Raw genomic sequence first — 12,749 nt, 5'->3', positions numbered from 1 at the left:
ACATTCGAGGAAAAGGAACAATGTGTGTGCAACAAGACACAACAGCCTGGGGAAAGGTCCATTCAGAAGGTGAGGGGACAGGTGTGTTGCAATCTGACCTCTGAAAGAGTTCTCAAGCCACCCACATGTGTACTCATGCTGGGCTGACAGTCCAGCTGCGCCATCATCTTTACACTGCCCTGGGCACCAGCCAGGTACCTCAGCAATAGCTCACATCCACTCTTGTTCCATCTGTTCCTTCTTGCTACACCACAGCCTGTGCTTTTTCACAGACTCAGTTCAGTGTCTGCTCGTGGGACTCCTACAAGTCTGTCCAGTAATCCTGAGGTCCACAAGGGAAGAATTTGGGTTTTCTGCCTTCTTGGATCACCAGAACCTCAAGCAGGCCCTGGCAACCATAGGGACTCTGAGGAAGTGAATCAAAACTATCCCAGAGGCTGGGGCGAGGGCTCACTTCTGTAATCCTAGCTACTCAGAAGGCTGAGATCTGAGGATGGTGGTTGAAAGCTAGACTGGACAAGAAAGTCTGCAAGACTCTTGTCTCCACTAAACTACCCAAAAAAGCTCCCAGTGGAGCCGTGGCTCAACTGGTAGAATGTTAGTTAGCCTTGAGCAAAAGCTCAGGGACAACACTCAAGCCCTGGGTTCAAGTCCTAAAACAAGAACTGCCCCTCTCCAAAAAAAAAAAAAAATACTATTCCAGACCTCCTCACCACATTTGAGCTAAGACCCTGAACCTGCTCCAGAACCTGAGGCCATGTCTCTAGGGCTTATCTGTCCAGTTGCATTTCACACCATTCTCAAGCTACCCTGGCCTTTACCTTCAGACCTGGACTCTGCTTGGAGTATTCACACACACACACACTCTCTCTCTCTCTCTCTCTCTCTCTCTCTCTCTCTCTCTCTCTCTCTCTCTCTCTCTCTCTCTCTCTCTCTCTCTCCTTATCTCTGGGCTCCTGCTCATAGGTCATAGTGCACATGTCTCTTGAAGAGGCCTGCAGGGAACTCAAGAAGTATCAGTGCCAGGCACTGGGTCTGTCTTTGGAAAATGTAACAGTGAACAAAACAGAAAATTAAGAGAAGTAAAAACCTAACCCTAAATCAAGTTTTTCTCTCTGATTTACATACTTCAGAACAATTTTTAGAAACACCCAATGTTTTTCTTTTGTTTTTGAGAAAAGTCTTGCTATGCATTCTAGGCTGGCCTTGAACTCTTAAGTCTACTGTCTGTCTCCTGAGAATTGGGCTTACGGGTATGTACTACTTTGCCCAGCTGTCAACACTTATTCTTTGTTTCAACTCCCCAACTTTATTCTCCCAGCAGAACTATGCCTATATTGCGCATCACTTTATCTTAGTACCTCCCCTGGAGTCTGACACAAACACGTGTGGTGAACAGTGGTCAGGTGTGTGAATGAGCCATGGGGGTGTCTATCCAGTGACTTCCAGGTCAGGGAGCAGAAACGATAAATCAGACTACAAGGGGCTGATGGCTGGGGAAAGCTGAGTACAGTAGCACTTCAGCACACAAGTTTCTCTTTCTCTCTACTCTTACGTCTTCTGCTTTCATCATCATTGGTTCTACAGGATCAGTGATAGATGAGAGAATTTTCTCAATACCCTGTATGAACACCCCTCATTTCTCTTCTAACAAAGATATCTGAGATGATGGGGTAAAATCAAACAAATTTGGCAATCACTGTAAATTTTTTTATATCACACATACTTCCACTTTAGTTGAAATGTAATCCTCAAACCGCACAATTAGCTATTTCGAACTGTATGGTGTAATATTCACTGACTATACTCACCAAGTTGTACAATCAGCACTAACACCGGAATGTTTACATGATCCAAAAAGGCAACCCCACACCCATTAGTGGTCATTCCCATTTCTTCTTTTGCCCAGGCTGTGGCAACCACTAATCTGCTTCTGCTTCCTATGAATTCACTTATTCCAACTTGTCAAATACCCAGAGTCTCACAGCAGGTGGCCTCTGGGCTCCCTTCCCTGGCATGCGCACATTCGGTCCGGCCTTCCATTCCTCCCCCAAGGGTTTCTAAGGGTATGCACTCCTCTGCACAGTACTACTGTCTGTCAGGAGCCGCGACTCACAGAGAAGCATTCAAACACTCTGAAGAAGAGGAGACTTACTTGCACTGGGCATGGAAGTATTTGATGAGATTTTGGAGTAAATCCACTCCTTTTTTGATCTTGATTTCATTGACCTTCAGCAGATACTGTCCAGAAACAAAGAGTGATCATCAGAGAAATGAATAGAATATGAGCTTAACAGAAGTTTCAGAAAGACAGGTTATTTCTCCACTTATTTTATGTCTTTTACAAAGGGCAAAGTGCCTAGCACACTTAATACCTTCTTCTTCCTCTTCTTTGATCCTGGGGCTTGAACTCTGGACCTGAGCACTGTCCCTCAGCTCTTCAGCTCAAGACAAGTGCTCTACCACTTGAGCCATAACGCCACTTCAGGTTTTCTGGTGGCTTATTGGAGACAAGAGTCTCACAGACTTTCCTGCCCAGGCTGACTTTGAACTGAGATACTCAGATCTCGGCCTCTTGAGTAGCTGGGATTACAAGCATGAGCCACCGCCACCCAGCCTTAATATCTTCTGATGCTATAATTAAATGTTTCTTTTACAGCCATCTTAACTGTCAAAAGTTTAAGAGCCAAGAACTCTCAGACGCTCTACAGTACCTTGCCGGACAAGGTCTCACCGGGGCTACACAGAGGGAGCAGGGCAGCTGGGCTGAATGCAATTTCTAACCATCATGTGTCTCCAAGGCTCACATTCTGTGCCAGGGCCCTTGCTTTAGGAAGGTCATTACTCACAACACTAATTGCTAAAATTCTGTAGCTGAGGTCTTTATCTTCAAGGAACTTCCCCCTACAGGTGACCTTTTTATTTTATTTTGTTGGTTGGTTGGTTGTGGGGCTTGGACTTGGGGCCTGGGTGCTGTCCCTGAGCACTTTTGTTCAAGGTTAGCGCTCTACCACTTTGAACCACAGCACCACTTCTTCCAGTTTTCTGAAGCTTGATTGTAGCTAAGAGTCTTACAGACTTTTCTGCCTGGGCTGGCTTTGAACCACAATCCTCAGATCTCACTCAGCCTCCTGAGTAGCTTGGATTATAGACATGAGCAACTAGCGACCAGCTAAAATTTTGTTTGTTTGTTTTTGGTCATTCATGAGGCTTGAACTCTGGGCCTGGATGCTGTCCCTCAGCTCTTCAGCTCAAGGTGAGCACTCTACCACTTGAGTCACAGTGCCACTTCTGATTTTCTGGTGGTTTAATGGAGATAAGGGTCTCATGGATTTTCCTGCTTGGGCTGGCTTTGAATGGTGATCCTCAGAGCTCAGCCTCCTGAGTAGCTAGAATTACAAGCGTGAGCCACCGGCACTTGGCTACAACCAACTAAATTTTAAATTAAAATAAATTCAAGCCATTTTGAAGTTAGAGAATTCATTAAAGACAAGCCACAGGGACCTATAAAACTAGCATTGAGAAATGCTGTCCTTTCTCAAAGGATTGGAGAATACACACTGGGGAATCTCTCACTACCAAAACTGTTGAGTGGTCCTTAAAAAGGACCCTGAGATCATTCTGTGTAGCCTCTGTTTCCTGTTTCTCCCGGTGAGGAGACCAGAGCAACTCTGAGACCACAGGCTACTAATTTTGCTCTCCAACAACTGCTTTCACTTAAGCATGTCCTCTTCCTTACTGAGATATATTCACTGTTAATTCAATGTCTGGCAACTTATCAAAATGATACAATTGTTAATAAAATGCTTGGCAATATATCAAAACATAAAATGCATGTACTCTTTGACCCAGAAACCCAACTTACAGAAACTCAGTCAGAAACATATTTCAGAAAAGTTTACAGAGGTGAAGATGGAAAGAAGATTCATGGCCGTATCTGACAAAGCGCATTGCTGCCGCAAGGTAACGAACACCACCCACCGCCTCAGGCTGTGCTGGGGGGCGAGGAAGTAAACCCCAGCGGGGTAGGAGCTGTTTCACTGTGCACCCATGGGCACCTGCTGGGGCTTCACCAATCAAAGGCCTCCAGGATCTTGCGGAAATGCTCCCCGTGTCCATCCAGGCACCTTGAGCCTGCCTGTCCCTGAGGCACTAGCACTCTGTCTGGAGAAAGCAGTTCCCCGGGCACAGAGGATTGTCCTCAAGTGCCATGAAGGTGCCAAGCCCTCCGTCTCTGACTCCAGCGGTGCAGTGAGAACCTGGGTACCTCATGAAAGCATACCCAAGGACTGGGTATCTTAGCTGATTCCAGTGAGAGGAGGCACGTTGAGAGCATGTGAAGCCAAAAAGGACATTATGCATTATGCTTTCTCTACTTTCAATAAAAGACTGGGTGTGGTAGAGTGACCTAATTCTGTCACCAAGAGACTAAGGTGTCAGTACAGAAATGGAGTTCAGTAATCCATCTGGTGTCTGATCTGAGGCCACAGGTCTGAGCAGAGATGACATCACTGGGGAGGAGTCTAACGCAGGCCATACTGCAGTCCTATGTGGCTGGGGGGGGGGGGGGGGGCGCGGGGAGGCACGTGCCTTCCCAGCATCTCACCTCACACATCTGCAGCTGGAAGAACCGCCTCTCCTTTTCCATCTCCTCCGCAATTTCAGCACCGCTTATTTCAGTCCGTATCATCCCGTGGAGCTTGGCATGTTCCTTTTTCTCCTTTTCTATTTTGGTTCTGTGTGTGAAGAAAAGCAAGCACAAAGCAAGAGGCCTCTTGACAGGGCTCTCTGACATGGATGGCCTCTAAGCTGTCCCATTCCCTAGGCCGCCGAGACAAATGCTCACTGTGTGAGCAAAAGGAAACTGTCCATTGCCGTAAAAACACCAGAGCTGGCCTCCTCACTGTTCACTCAACAGACTTCCTAAGCACGGCTGAGTCCATCTGCACAAGCTCACACCTCCCTCCCCGCCTTCCTCTCCCAGCATCCCCGTGGCTTCCTCTTCATCTTCCGAACCAGAGATGATATCCAGACTCTCCAGCCTCCCCTGCCTAGTATTCAGCCCTATAGAATTGCCCAACTCATCTTTTCCTTCCTTATGGCCCTTAGCAGACTGACCTCAGGCTGAATGCTATCATGGAAGCATCCAGGGTAAGCTTACGTTAAACTGACCAGCTAGAGCACACCCCGACAAAAACCATCGGGTAAAACAAGCTACAAAATCACTTCAACCCTGAAGGGCTGGGAATTTTTTTTTTCTTTTGTGAGAAAGGAGATTAAAGAAAGGTGACAGAATGTACTCCATCTAAAGGGCTGTCAGGAAGGAGGCCAGAGAGGCATTTCCTGTAGGGAGACTTAAGGCAGCACTTTTAGCACAAAGACTCAAGGTGGCACTTGGAGACACAAGGTGACATTTTCTTTAAAAACCATTCAATGGGGGGGGGGGGGGGGGGAAGCTACCTGGGGTTCCTGAGAGTATCATCACAAACCACTACTCTTGACAGTTGATTATGCCCAGGAATTCTAAAGACATCTTAAACCCTATTGGTACATAGCACAAGGCCTCTTGGAATGGATAGAGAATAGTTAGTGGGGAAAGAACTATTTATTTATGCATTCTACAATGATTCGAGTTTAAAGGGTGCCACCACAGCTCCTCAGATTCTGGGATTTTGTGAGTAATTCTGTCCCCAGCCCATCTACAGGTGTCTCGACCGTACAGTGGGAGTGGCCAGATGGAAATCAGAAGACCCACCTCCTGGTCCTACCCCAAGACACTCACTGGGTGAGCAGCAGCCACCCCTGGGTCTTGGTTTCCTATCTGTGAATCAGGAATGCTGACTTCACTCAAGTGGCCACAGATAAAGGATGCTGAAGGCTAGGGATAACTGGCTGGTAGTCTTCACAAATAAGAATACACAAGCTTGTTTTTTGTTGTTGTTTTGTTTTTGTCAGTTGTGAGGCTTAAACTCTGGACCTGGGCGCTGTCCCTCAGCTCTTCAGCTCAAGGCAAATGCTCTACCACTTGAGCCACAGCACCACTCCAGGTGGCTAATTGGAAGTAAGAGTCTCTTAGATGTTGCTGCCCGGACTGGCTTTGAACTGCGATCCTCAGATCTCAGCCTCCTGAGTAGATAGGATTATAGGCACAAGCCATCAGAGCCTGGCTTACAAGCTTGTTTTAAAAGGGCCCAGATAACACTTAGGATTACGTTTAAAGTGATTTCCTCATAACACATCTTAATTTGCCAGATGGCTTCCTCTTAAAGTTTCTATTCCCATTCATAAAACTCTCCATTTACCCAAGGCACAGAGATCACAAAGTAAACATGGGACATTTAAAAAATATTTCGTATTTCTCCAGTATTTAAAATAATTAAATACTTAGTCCCACAAGGGCAGGGTTTACTCTAGCTAGACTCTCCCCACCCTGGAAGGAGAAGCCGTGAAGGAAAATGTTAAAACTGTGTGAAGTCAGCTGAGGCAGCATCTGTGGTCCGCATGGAAGCGTCAACTAGCCCACTTGTGTCTTCTGTTCTGGTAGGTGATGCAATCAATGAAAGCTGCATCTTTCTAAAGTCATGTGTGCTGGTATTTCAAAGATATAAGAACCTACAGCTAAAAGCAGATGGTTTTTAAAAATCACCAGGAAAATGAAGTCTGAAAACTGCACTGCTGTCCTACGTGGTACTGAAACATGGAAAGCACTCAAAAACAAAGAAGGAATACCTCCTGAGGAAAACTAGCTTCCACTTCCTTCAGTGAACTTTCCTGAACATGAAACCAACCTGACACTATCCATGAAGTCCCGGGTCAAAGCCACCATCTCTGACTGTAGACACCAGGTACATTAGCATCTGACCTCCCAACCAATCACAGCCATGCAGCCTTATGTAAATTCTTTCCTGGATTACTGCTTATTCAGACAACCCCTTTGAGCAGTAAAGTTTGAGTTAAAATTGAAATCTCCAATTACCTACACACAACCTTAAAAATGAAAACTCACATTTTTGTTTCATAGTCCTTCCAAGCTTTATCAAAGGGCTTTTTCAGATCCTGTCAACAAAGAGGCAGCAATTAAGGACAAATCATTAACTTCTGTGCCACAAAATTCCTTGTCCTAAGCCAGTCCTGAACAGAGCATTAATTTCTGTAATAAATGATGCATGGAATCTCATGAAAAATAAAAAACACACCATAGGCTTTGAATAAAGATTGCGGGTGGCGTGGCATAGCTTTCTCTCTCTTGTTTATTTATTACAAAATATATGAAATTACACAAAAGGAGAGCGACAATGCAATGCGTATCACCCAGCCGCCATTCTCTCCCCCCTCATCACCTGGAACCTAGGTGTACCCTAAAATTAAACCTGAAAAGACAACATGAGACTTGTCTCCAAGACTGAGCCGTCTCAGCAGAAGTCTCCAAGATGGGCCAGACCCACAGATCGTGTGCAGACCCAGCTGAAGGTCTCAGGCCCCCCACACCCTCACACCCCCTACCGTTCCACCTCACAGCCCTGTGGTATAAGAGCATCCGATGAGCAGGGTTCTGAGTGCCGTACCCCTTTTACTCCTTTCAGGTCTCCTTTCAGCAAACTGTCCAAAGGGAAGGAGATTATGTTGTTCATATTTTGAATCTAAAAAATAAAAACAAAGAAGGATTTTTAAAAATCCACTTCCCTTTTTAATCTAAAGTAGTCATTGCAAGCACGCTGGAGGACATTTAGTAACTAAGAACCTTCTGGTAAGGCCTGGCCGGCACAGACAGCCTAATTCCGGCTCTAACAATTTTACTTCATGAGTGAAACATATAAGTAACCAATGCTCATATGTGTAAATATTTCACAGTAACAACTTTATAACGGTAAGCTATGAAGTTTGTGAAATGACAGTAATTGGAAATAAAAAGAACAATTGCTTTGAAGAGTCTTGAAGAAAGGAAACGACCCTAAGCCGCTCTCCCGGCTGCCCCAGCCCCACACCCCACCCACACTGCCATGCCCAATGTGGAGGCAAGTGCCAACCGCCTGCGGGGAGAGCAGGGGGGGGGCCTCATATGAGGAGTGTGCGAGTGAGAGAGAGAGGACTGTGAATACCTCAGGGAGTGTGTGAGAGAGGGTAGGACAAGAGTGTGTCTGAGAGTGTGGGTGGACATGTGAAGGTGTGAGGCAAGAGCCAGCACAAGAAAAGGAGACGACCAGGGAGGGGAGAGACAGGAGTCTGGGGGTTCTCCGTGATGTAAGAACAGGCACTGGTTTGAATTTCTGCCCCAGAGTCAACTGAATGGACTCCAGCCCTCCTGACACACTCATGGCAAGCTCCCAAAGCTGCAGCACTCTGCCTGGGACACGGTCCAGGCACACACTCACGTTCTGATCCTGAGACTTGCTCTCCAGAGGGGAAAGAGCCGGATGAGCACCAGCAAGTTCTGAGCAACGCAGGGCTGCTGTGATCACGTTACAGGAGAGAGCAAGGGAGGGCCGCAAATGGCCACTTTGGAACCTCCACATTTGTTCCCAAAATCAAGTAAAGGAATCATTTTTTAGAATCATTATCTTCAATAGGAGGATAAAACAGGCAGTAATTTAAGGCAATACAAGGTGTGATTTCCCAACAATTCAGAGCATGAAATTTTCAAACTCACTTGAGAAATACTGTTAGGGTGTATAAAAATGCCTGCCCCAACAACCGACCCTTCCAACCACCAGATGAACGACTGTCGCGTCAGGAGTGTTTGAGTAATTCTTGCCTTGCACTACAGTCAACCTTTGTTCCGCTGGACCTGGCGGTCCTCCACGGTGCACCCATCTGCTGTGACTTGTGAGGATCGCCCAAAACAGAAACTTACAAATAACCTATTTAAGGGGAGGTTGACGCAGGACAGCAACACCTAGAAGGCCTGCCATCACTAATCCCTAGGACACGCACACCTGGGTCTCCATGGGAACTGCGTGGCAGGCAGGCAGGCCGCCACCACACCCCGTGGCACTCTTGGCACTTCCTTTACCACGGACCCTGCCCTCCCCTCTCTGGCTAGCATACCCCCAGGACACGCAGCCACTCCACACCAAGCTTTCTCTAGCTTCCAGGCCTCTCCACAACATACTGCTTCCATTTCAGGGGCCTAAGCGGGACCCCAGAGCCTCTTCTCTGGTAAATGAGGGTGCCCCTGCTCCCTGTCAAGGGCTGCTTGTCTCCGCCCATGCCAGTCCCTCTGTCCGAGCTGCCAGGCTTAGCCAGGGCTGTCTCTAATAAATCCTAAACTTCCTGTTACTGCATTTAGGACCTTCCACAGTTCATCTTCTTTGCTATTTTCCACCCGCACAGTCAGCCTCCTGAACTCTGCTTTCCTGACCTGAGGTCCACCCTCAATCTGTCCCCCAACTGAAACAGTCCGGGCCTATGACGCATAACTCAAAGATCAACTTCCCCACAAAGGAGCCCAATACCCCCACAGGAAGTCATCCCTCCCAGAACTCCCATTCTCTCCATTCTCCAGCGTGTGGCGGGTCCTGCCTGCGTCCACCTTACTGACCCTACAAGGTGTGTGCTAAGGTCTGTGCCTACCTGTGAAACACTCTACATATCCCACCCGTCTAGTGCAGGTGCAGGCTGAGGACAATGCTCACACAGCACATGGGGTAAATCGGTATGTGTTAATACTGTTCTGAGCACCCAGTACATGACAGACAGCTATAAGAAGAGTTCAGATACAACCTGAATTATACACATTTACCTTTAAGCCAGAAAGACCTGGGTGTGAGTATGGTAGCACATGCCTATAATCCTAGCACTCTGGAGTTGGAGGCAGGAAGAATGGAAGTTCAAGGCAGCCTGGGCTAACTGAGCCCCAGGCCAGCCCCCAAAAAATTTTTTTCATGAAACCAAACATACTATAGCAAATGCAGGTGTAAATTAGCCAATTCATTCATCACATAGATATGGAGTCTGTTTTACAGACGCTAGCTATGAAGGTGAATGAAACAATGCCTAAGCACATGCATACACACTAAGGGCCATAAGCTCAGCAGTGTACATCAGAGAGAACAGTGGCTCCCCTCACTGGCCTAGGGGCTTCAGGTTTAAACAATGTGGCCAGCCAGGGCGGGGCGGAAGACGCCTGTCCCACTTACTGTCACTCACAATGCTGCTCGCTCATCTATGCTCACACATGCCACGGCCCTCACAGGCATGTGGGTTCCATCTAACGCTATGTGCAGGGGAGCCCGGGCCAAAGTGGACAAGACACAAGCCAGCAACAGCATCAACAGCCCACGTGGACTCCCAGACACTCAGGGCTGCTCACGGTGCAGTGGAAGCAGAGGCCGCAGGGCCATCAGCCATCGCATGAGTGGGAGGAAGAGAGCAAGACCATCAATGATTAAAGAATCGTACTTCTAGGAAGGACCCCCAGCAGGCTTTTCGTGAAGGGGAGGAATATAGAAGTAGGAACAGGAACGTATGCATGAGTAGGAAAAGCGAGATTCTGTATGGCAAGGATATGAATCACCATTTGGTTTATACATCTATTGAGGCTATTTGTTATCTAATTCAAATGCAAGCTTAAATCCTGACAGGAGATTTATTGGGGAGAGAAGAAGAAGGGAATGCTGCGGTGCTAAAATAGTAAAGCAGCTAAATATGAAAGCAGGGAACAGTGCACAATCTGTGGATACCCACACACTTGGCTGACACACTTTCATTCCTCATTCACTTAAGCAGTGAGTGGTTCCTGGGTTGGGCACCGGGACTGGACCCACGGCCTTCGGTGGACAGAGCCAATGCCAACACAGGAGGCACACACAGCCTTAGGAGAGCAGGAGCAGGAAGAAGCTGAAGGCGGGGGAGAGGAGGGCACAATATGTAATAGAGTTAGATAGGACCTCAGGAATTCATGGCTTCCCCTTCATGAAAAGAAGGAAATAAGCTATCTGTTTAAGTAAACCACATGCAGATTCCACCCGCCATAAGTAAAACAGCAGAGGGTTTTCTGAGAAAGCTCACTTGTATCCTACACACCAGGAAATTTTTGTTGTGTAGGGGATGGATGTAAGACAGACTGCAAAAGACATGAGAAAACTGATGGGGGCAGGGCAGCCCAGACAATGCAGGGAGGTGGGAGAGCAGGGGAGAGGCTGTTGAACCCTAAAGGCTGGAAAGAAAAGTTGGGGCACCAGGTCAACCAAGGGAGTCTTGGTTAACACTCACAAGTGTTTCTTCCTAAGAGTTATTAAGGGCTAGGGTGTAGCTCAGTGGCAAAGCACTTGCCTAGCAAGTGCAACGTCCTGGGTTCGATCCCCAGGACCAAAAAAAAAAAAAAAAAAAAGTGGGTGCTATAGCTCAAGTAGTAGAGCACTAGCCTTGAGCTGAAGAGCTGAGGGACAGCGCCCAGGCCCAGAGTTCAGGCCCTACGATGGGACGGGATGGGACGGGACGGGAAGGAAAGGAAAGGAAAGGAAAAGGGAAAGGGAAAGGGAAAGGGAAAGGGAAACGGAAAGGGAAAAGGAAAAGGAAAAGGAAAAGTTATCAACAGAGACTGAAGGTAGAACAGTGGTTGTCCAAAGCTAGATGAGATGAGAATGTCCTAGAATAGAAGAATGGTGAGAGGTCACTGGTGGTTTTCATTATATGTAAAATAAACTTCAGGAAAGCTGCCCATTTAAGAAAGGCATCATTGCAAAGGTAAATGGAGAAAGTCTCAGGTGCTCCTGACCAGGGCCCTGTGCCACATACAGCTTCTGGGCATGTGCCACAGGGCAGACTTCCCAGGAACGGTCCCTGACCACCCTCTGTCTGGCCAAAGGGTGCAGAGGATCCAAGCATCCTACAGCAGCTCCTGTGGCGGGGCGGGTGAGAGACTACAATCCTTCTCACTGTGTGGGAGAAGCTCAGGTGAACTGCTTTCCCCAAGTAATGGTCAGGAGAATGACCCACAACCAAAGAAGAGAGGACCATTCCCCGGCTTGCTCCAGCTGTTCCAGCCTCCTCTCCATGAGCTATGAAATCTTTATGGATCCATAGAGAGACAAGACCTGGGCACTCTCTCAGAATGCTCTTAGCTCCAAGCAAGAATCAGCACTGTCCTACACTCTGACTTATTCCAGATATGACCATTACAAAAAAATGGGCTTCTGAAACAACTAGCACACTGGAAAACAAATAATCAATCACTGCCAACCAATATGCCATCTGTTCAAGTAATTTTCCTTCCCTTTTCCTCTCTCCCTCTTCCTTTTCCTATTTTTGCTTTGCCAGAGCTCACCTGAATATGTCTGACAAGACAAGCCAGCCCAAGTCAGAGTCTATAATCTCACAAGTACAAACAAAGTGATTTGGTCAGCAGAACAGACAGCAGGTGTGGATGCTGAAGGTCAAGAACAAAACCATTATGTAATGACACAGCCGATGAGCAAAGCGGGCTACAGTATGACCTCCGAAACCACCATGGTTTCATACTGTTCTTCCTAATTTTTATTTATTTGGCCTTAAAACTCCTTTAGTCTATTTCTACCACCTCCCACTTGGCTCAAAAGTCTCCCCTACCCCTCTGGTCACTGTTCCCTGGAACTTCAGGCCCACCCCAGGCGGGGCAGAGGCTGCATCTCTTAAACCTAGGCATCTAGCAAATCCTTGCCAGCTGACCTTGCCCAAGGGGTTGACTGCTGTGAAAGCCTAAAACTAGGATTCTAGAGTTGTCACTGCTCTTCACAAGTCACAGCTCTATTTTTTTAAAAAATTTTGTTAGA

General features: G+C 47.2%; 1 protein-coding gene across 2 annotated transcripts in view; it reads right to left on the bottom strand.

Annotated features, from left to right (window-relative positions):
• Positions 1 to 12,749, bottom strand: part of Asap2 (ArfGAP with SH3 domain, ankyrin repeat and PH domain 2) — a 153,901-nt gene that overhangs the window by 61,995 nt on the left and 79,157 nt on the right. For both annotated transcript variants that reach the window (XM_070015232.1, XM_070015234.1), the window contains exons 4-7: positions 7,566 to 7,640; positions 7,007 to 7,056; positions 4,607 to 4,736; positions 2,156 to 2,241 (exon numbers count right to left, since the gene is read on the bottom strand). In XM_070015232.1, the coding sequence (XP_069871333.1) occupies positions 2,156 to 2,241; positions 4,607 to 4,736; positions 7,007 to 7,056; positions 7,566 to 7,640 (341 nt within the window). The remainder of the gene's footprint in view (positions 1 to 2,155; positions 2,242 to 4,606; positions 4,737 to 7,006; positions 7,057 to 7,565; positions 7,641 to 12,749) is intronic.

The sequence above is a fragment of the Dipodomys merriami genome, unplaced genomic scaffold (assembly GCF_024711535.1).
Source record: "Dipodomys merriami isolate MVZ:Mamm:240054 unplaced genomic scaffold, mDipMer1.0.p SCAF_110, whole genome shotgun sequence".
NCBI lineage: Eukaryota > Metazoa > Chordata > Mammalia > Rodentia > Heteromyidae > Dipodomys > Dipodomys merriami.
The sequence above is the reverse complement of the archived record's forward strand: the minus strand, read 5'-3'. Positions and strand labels throughout refer to the sequence as shown.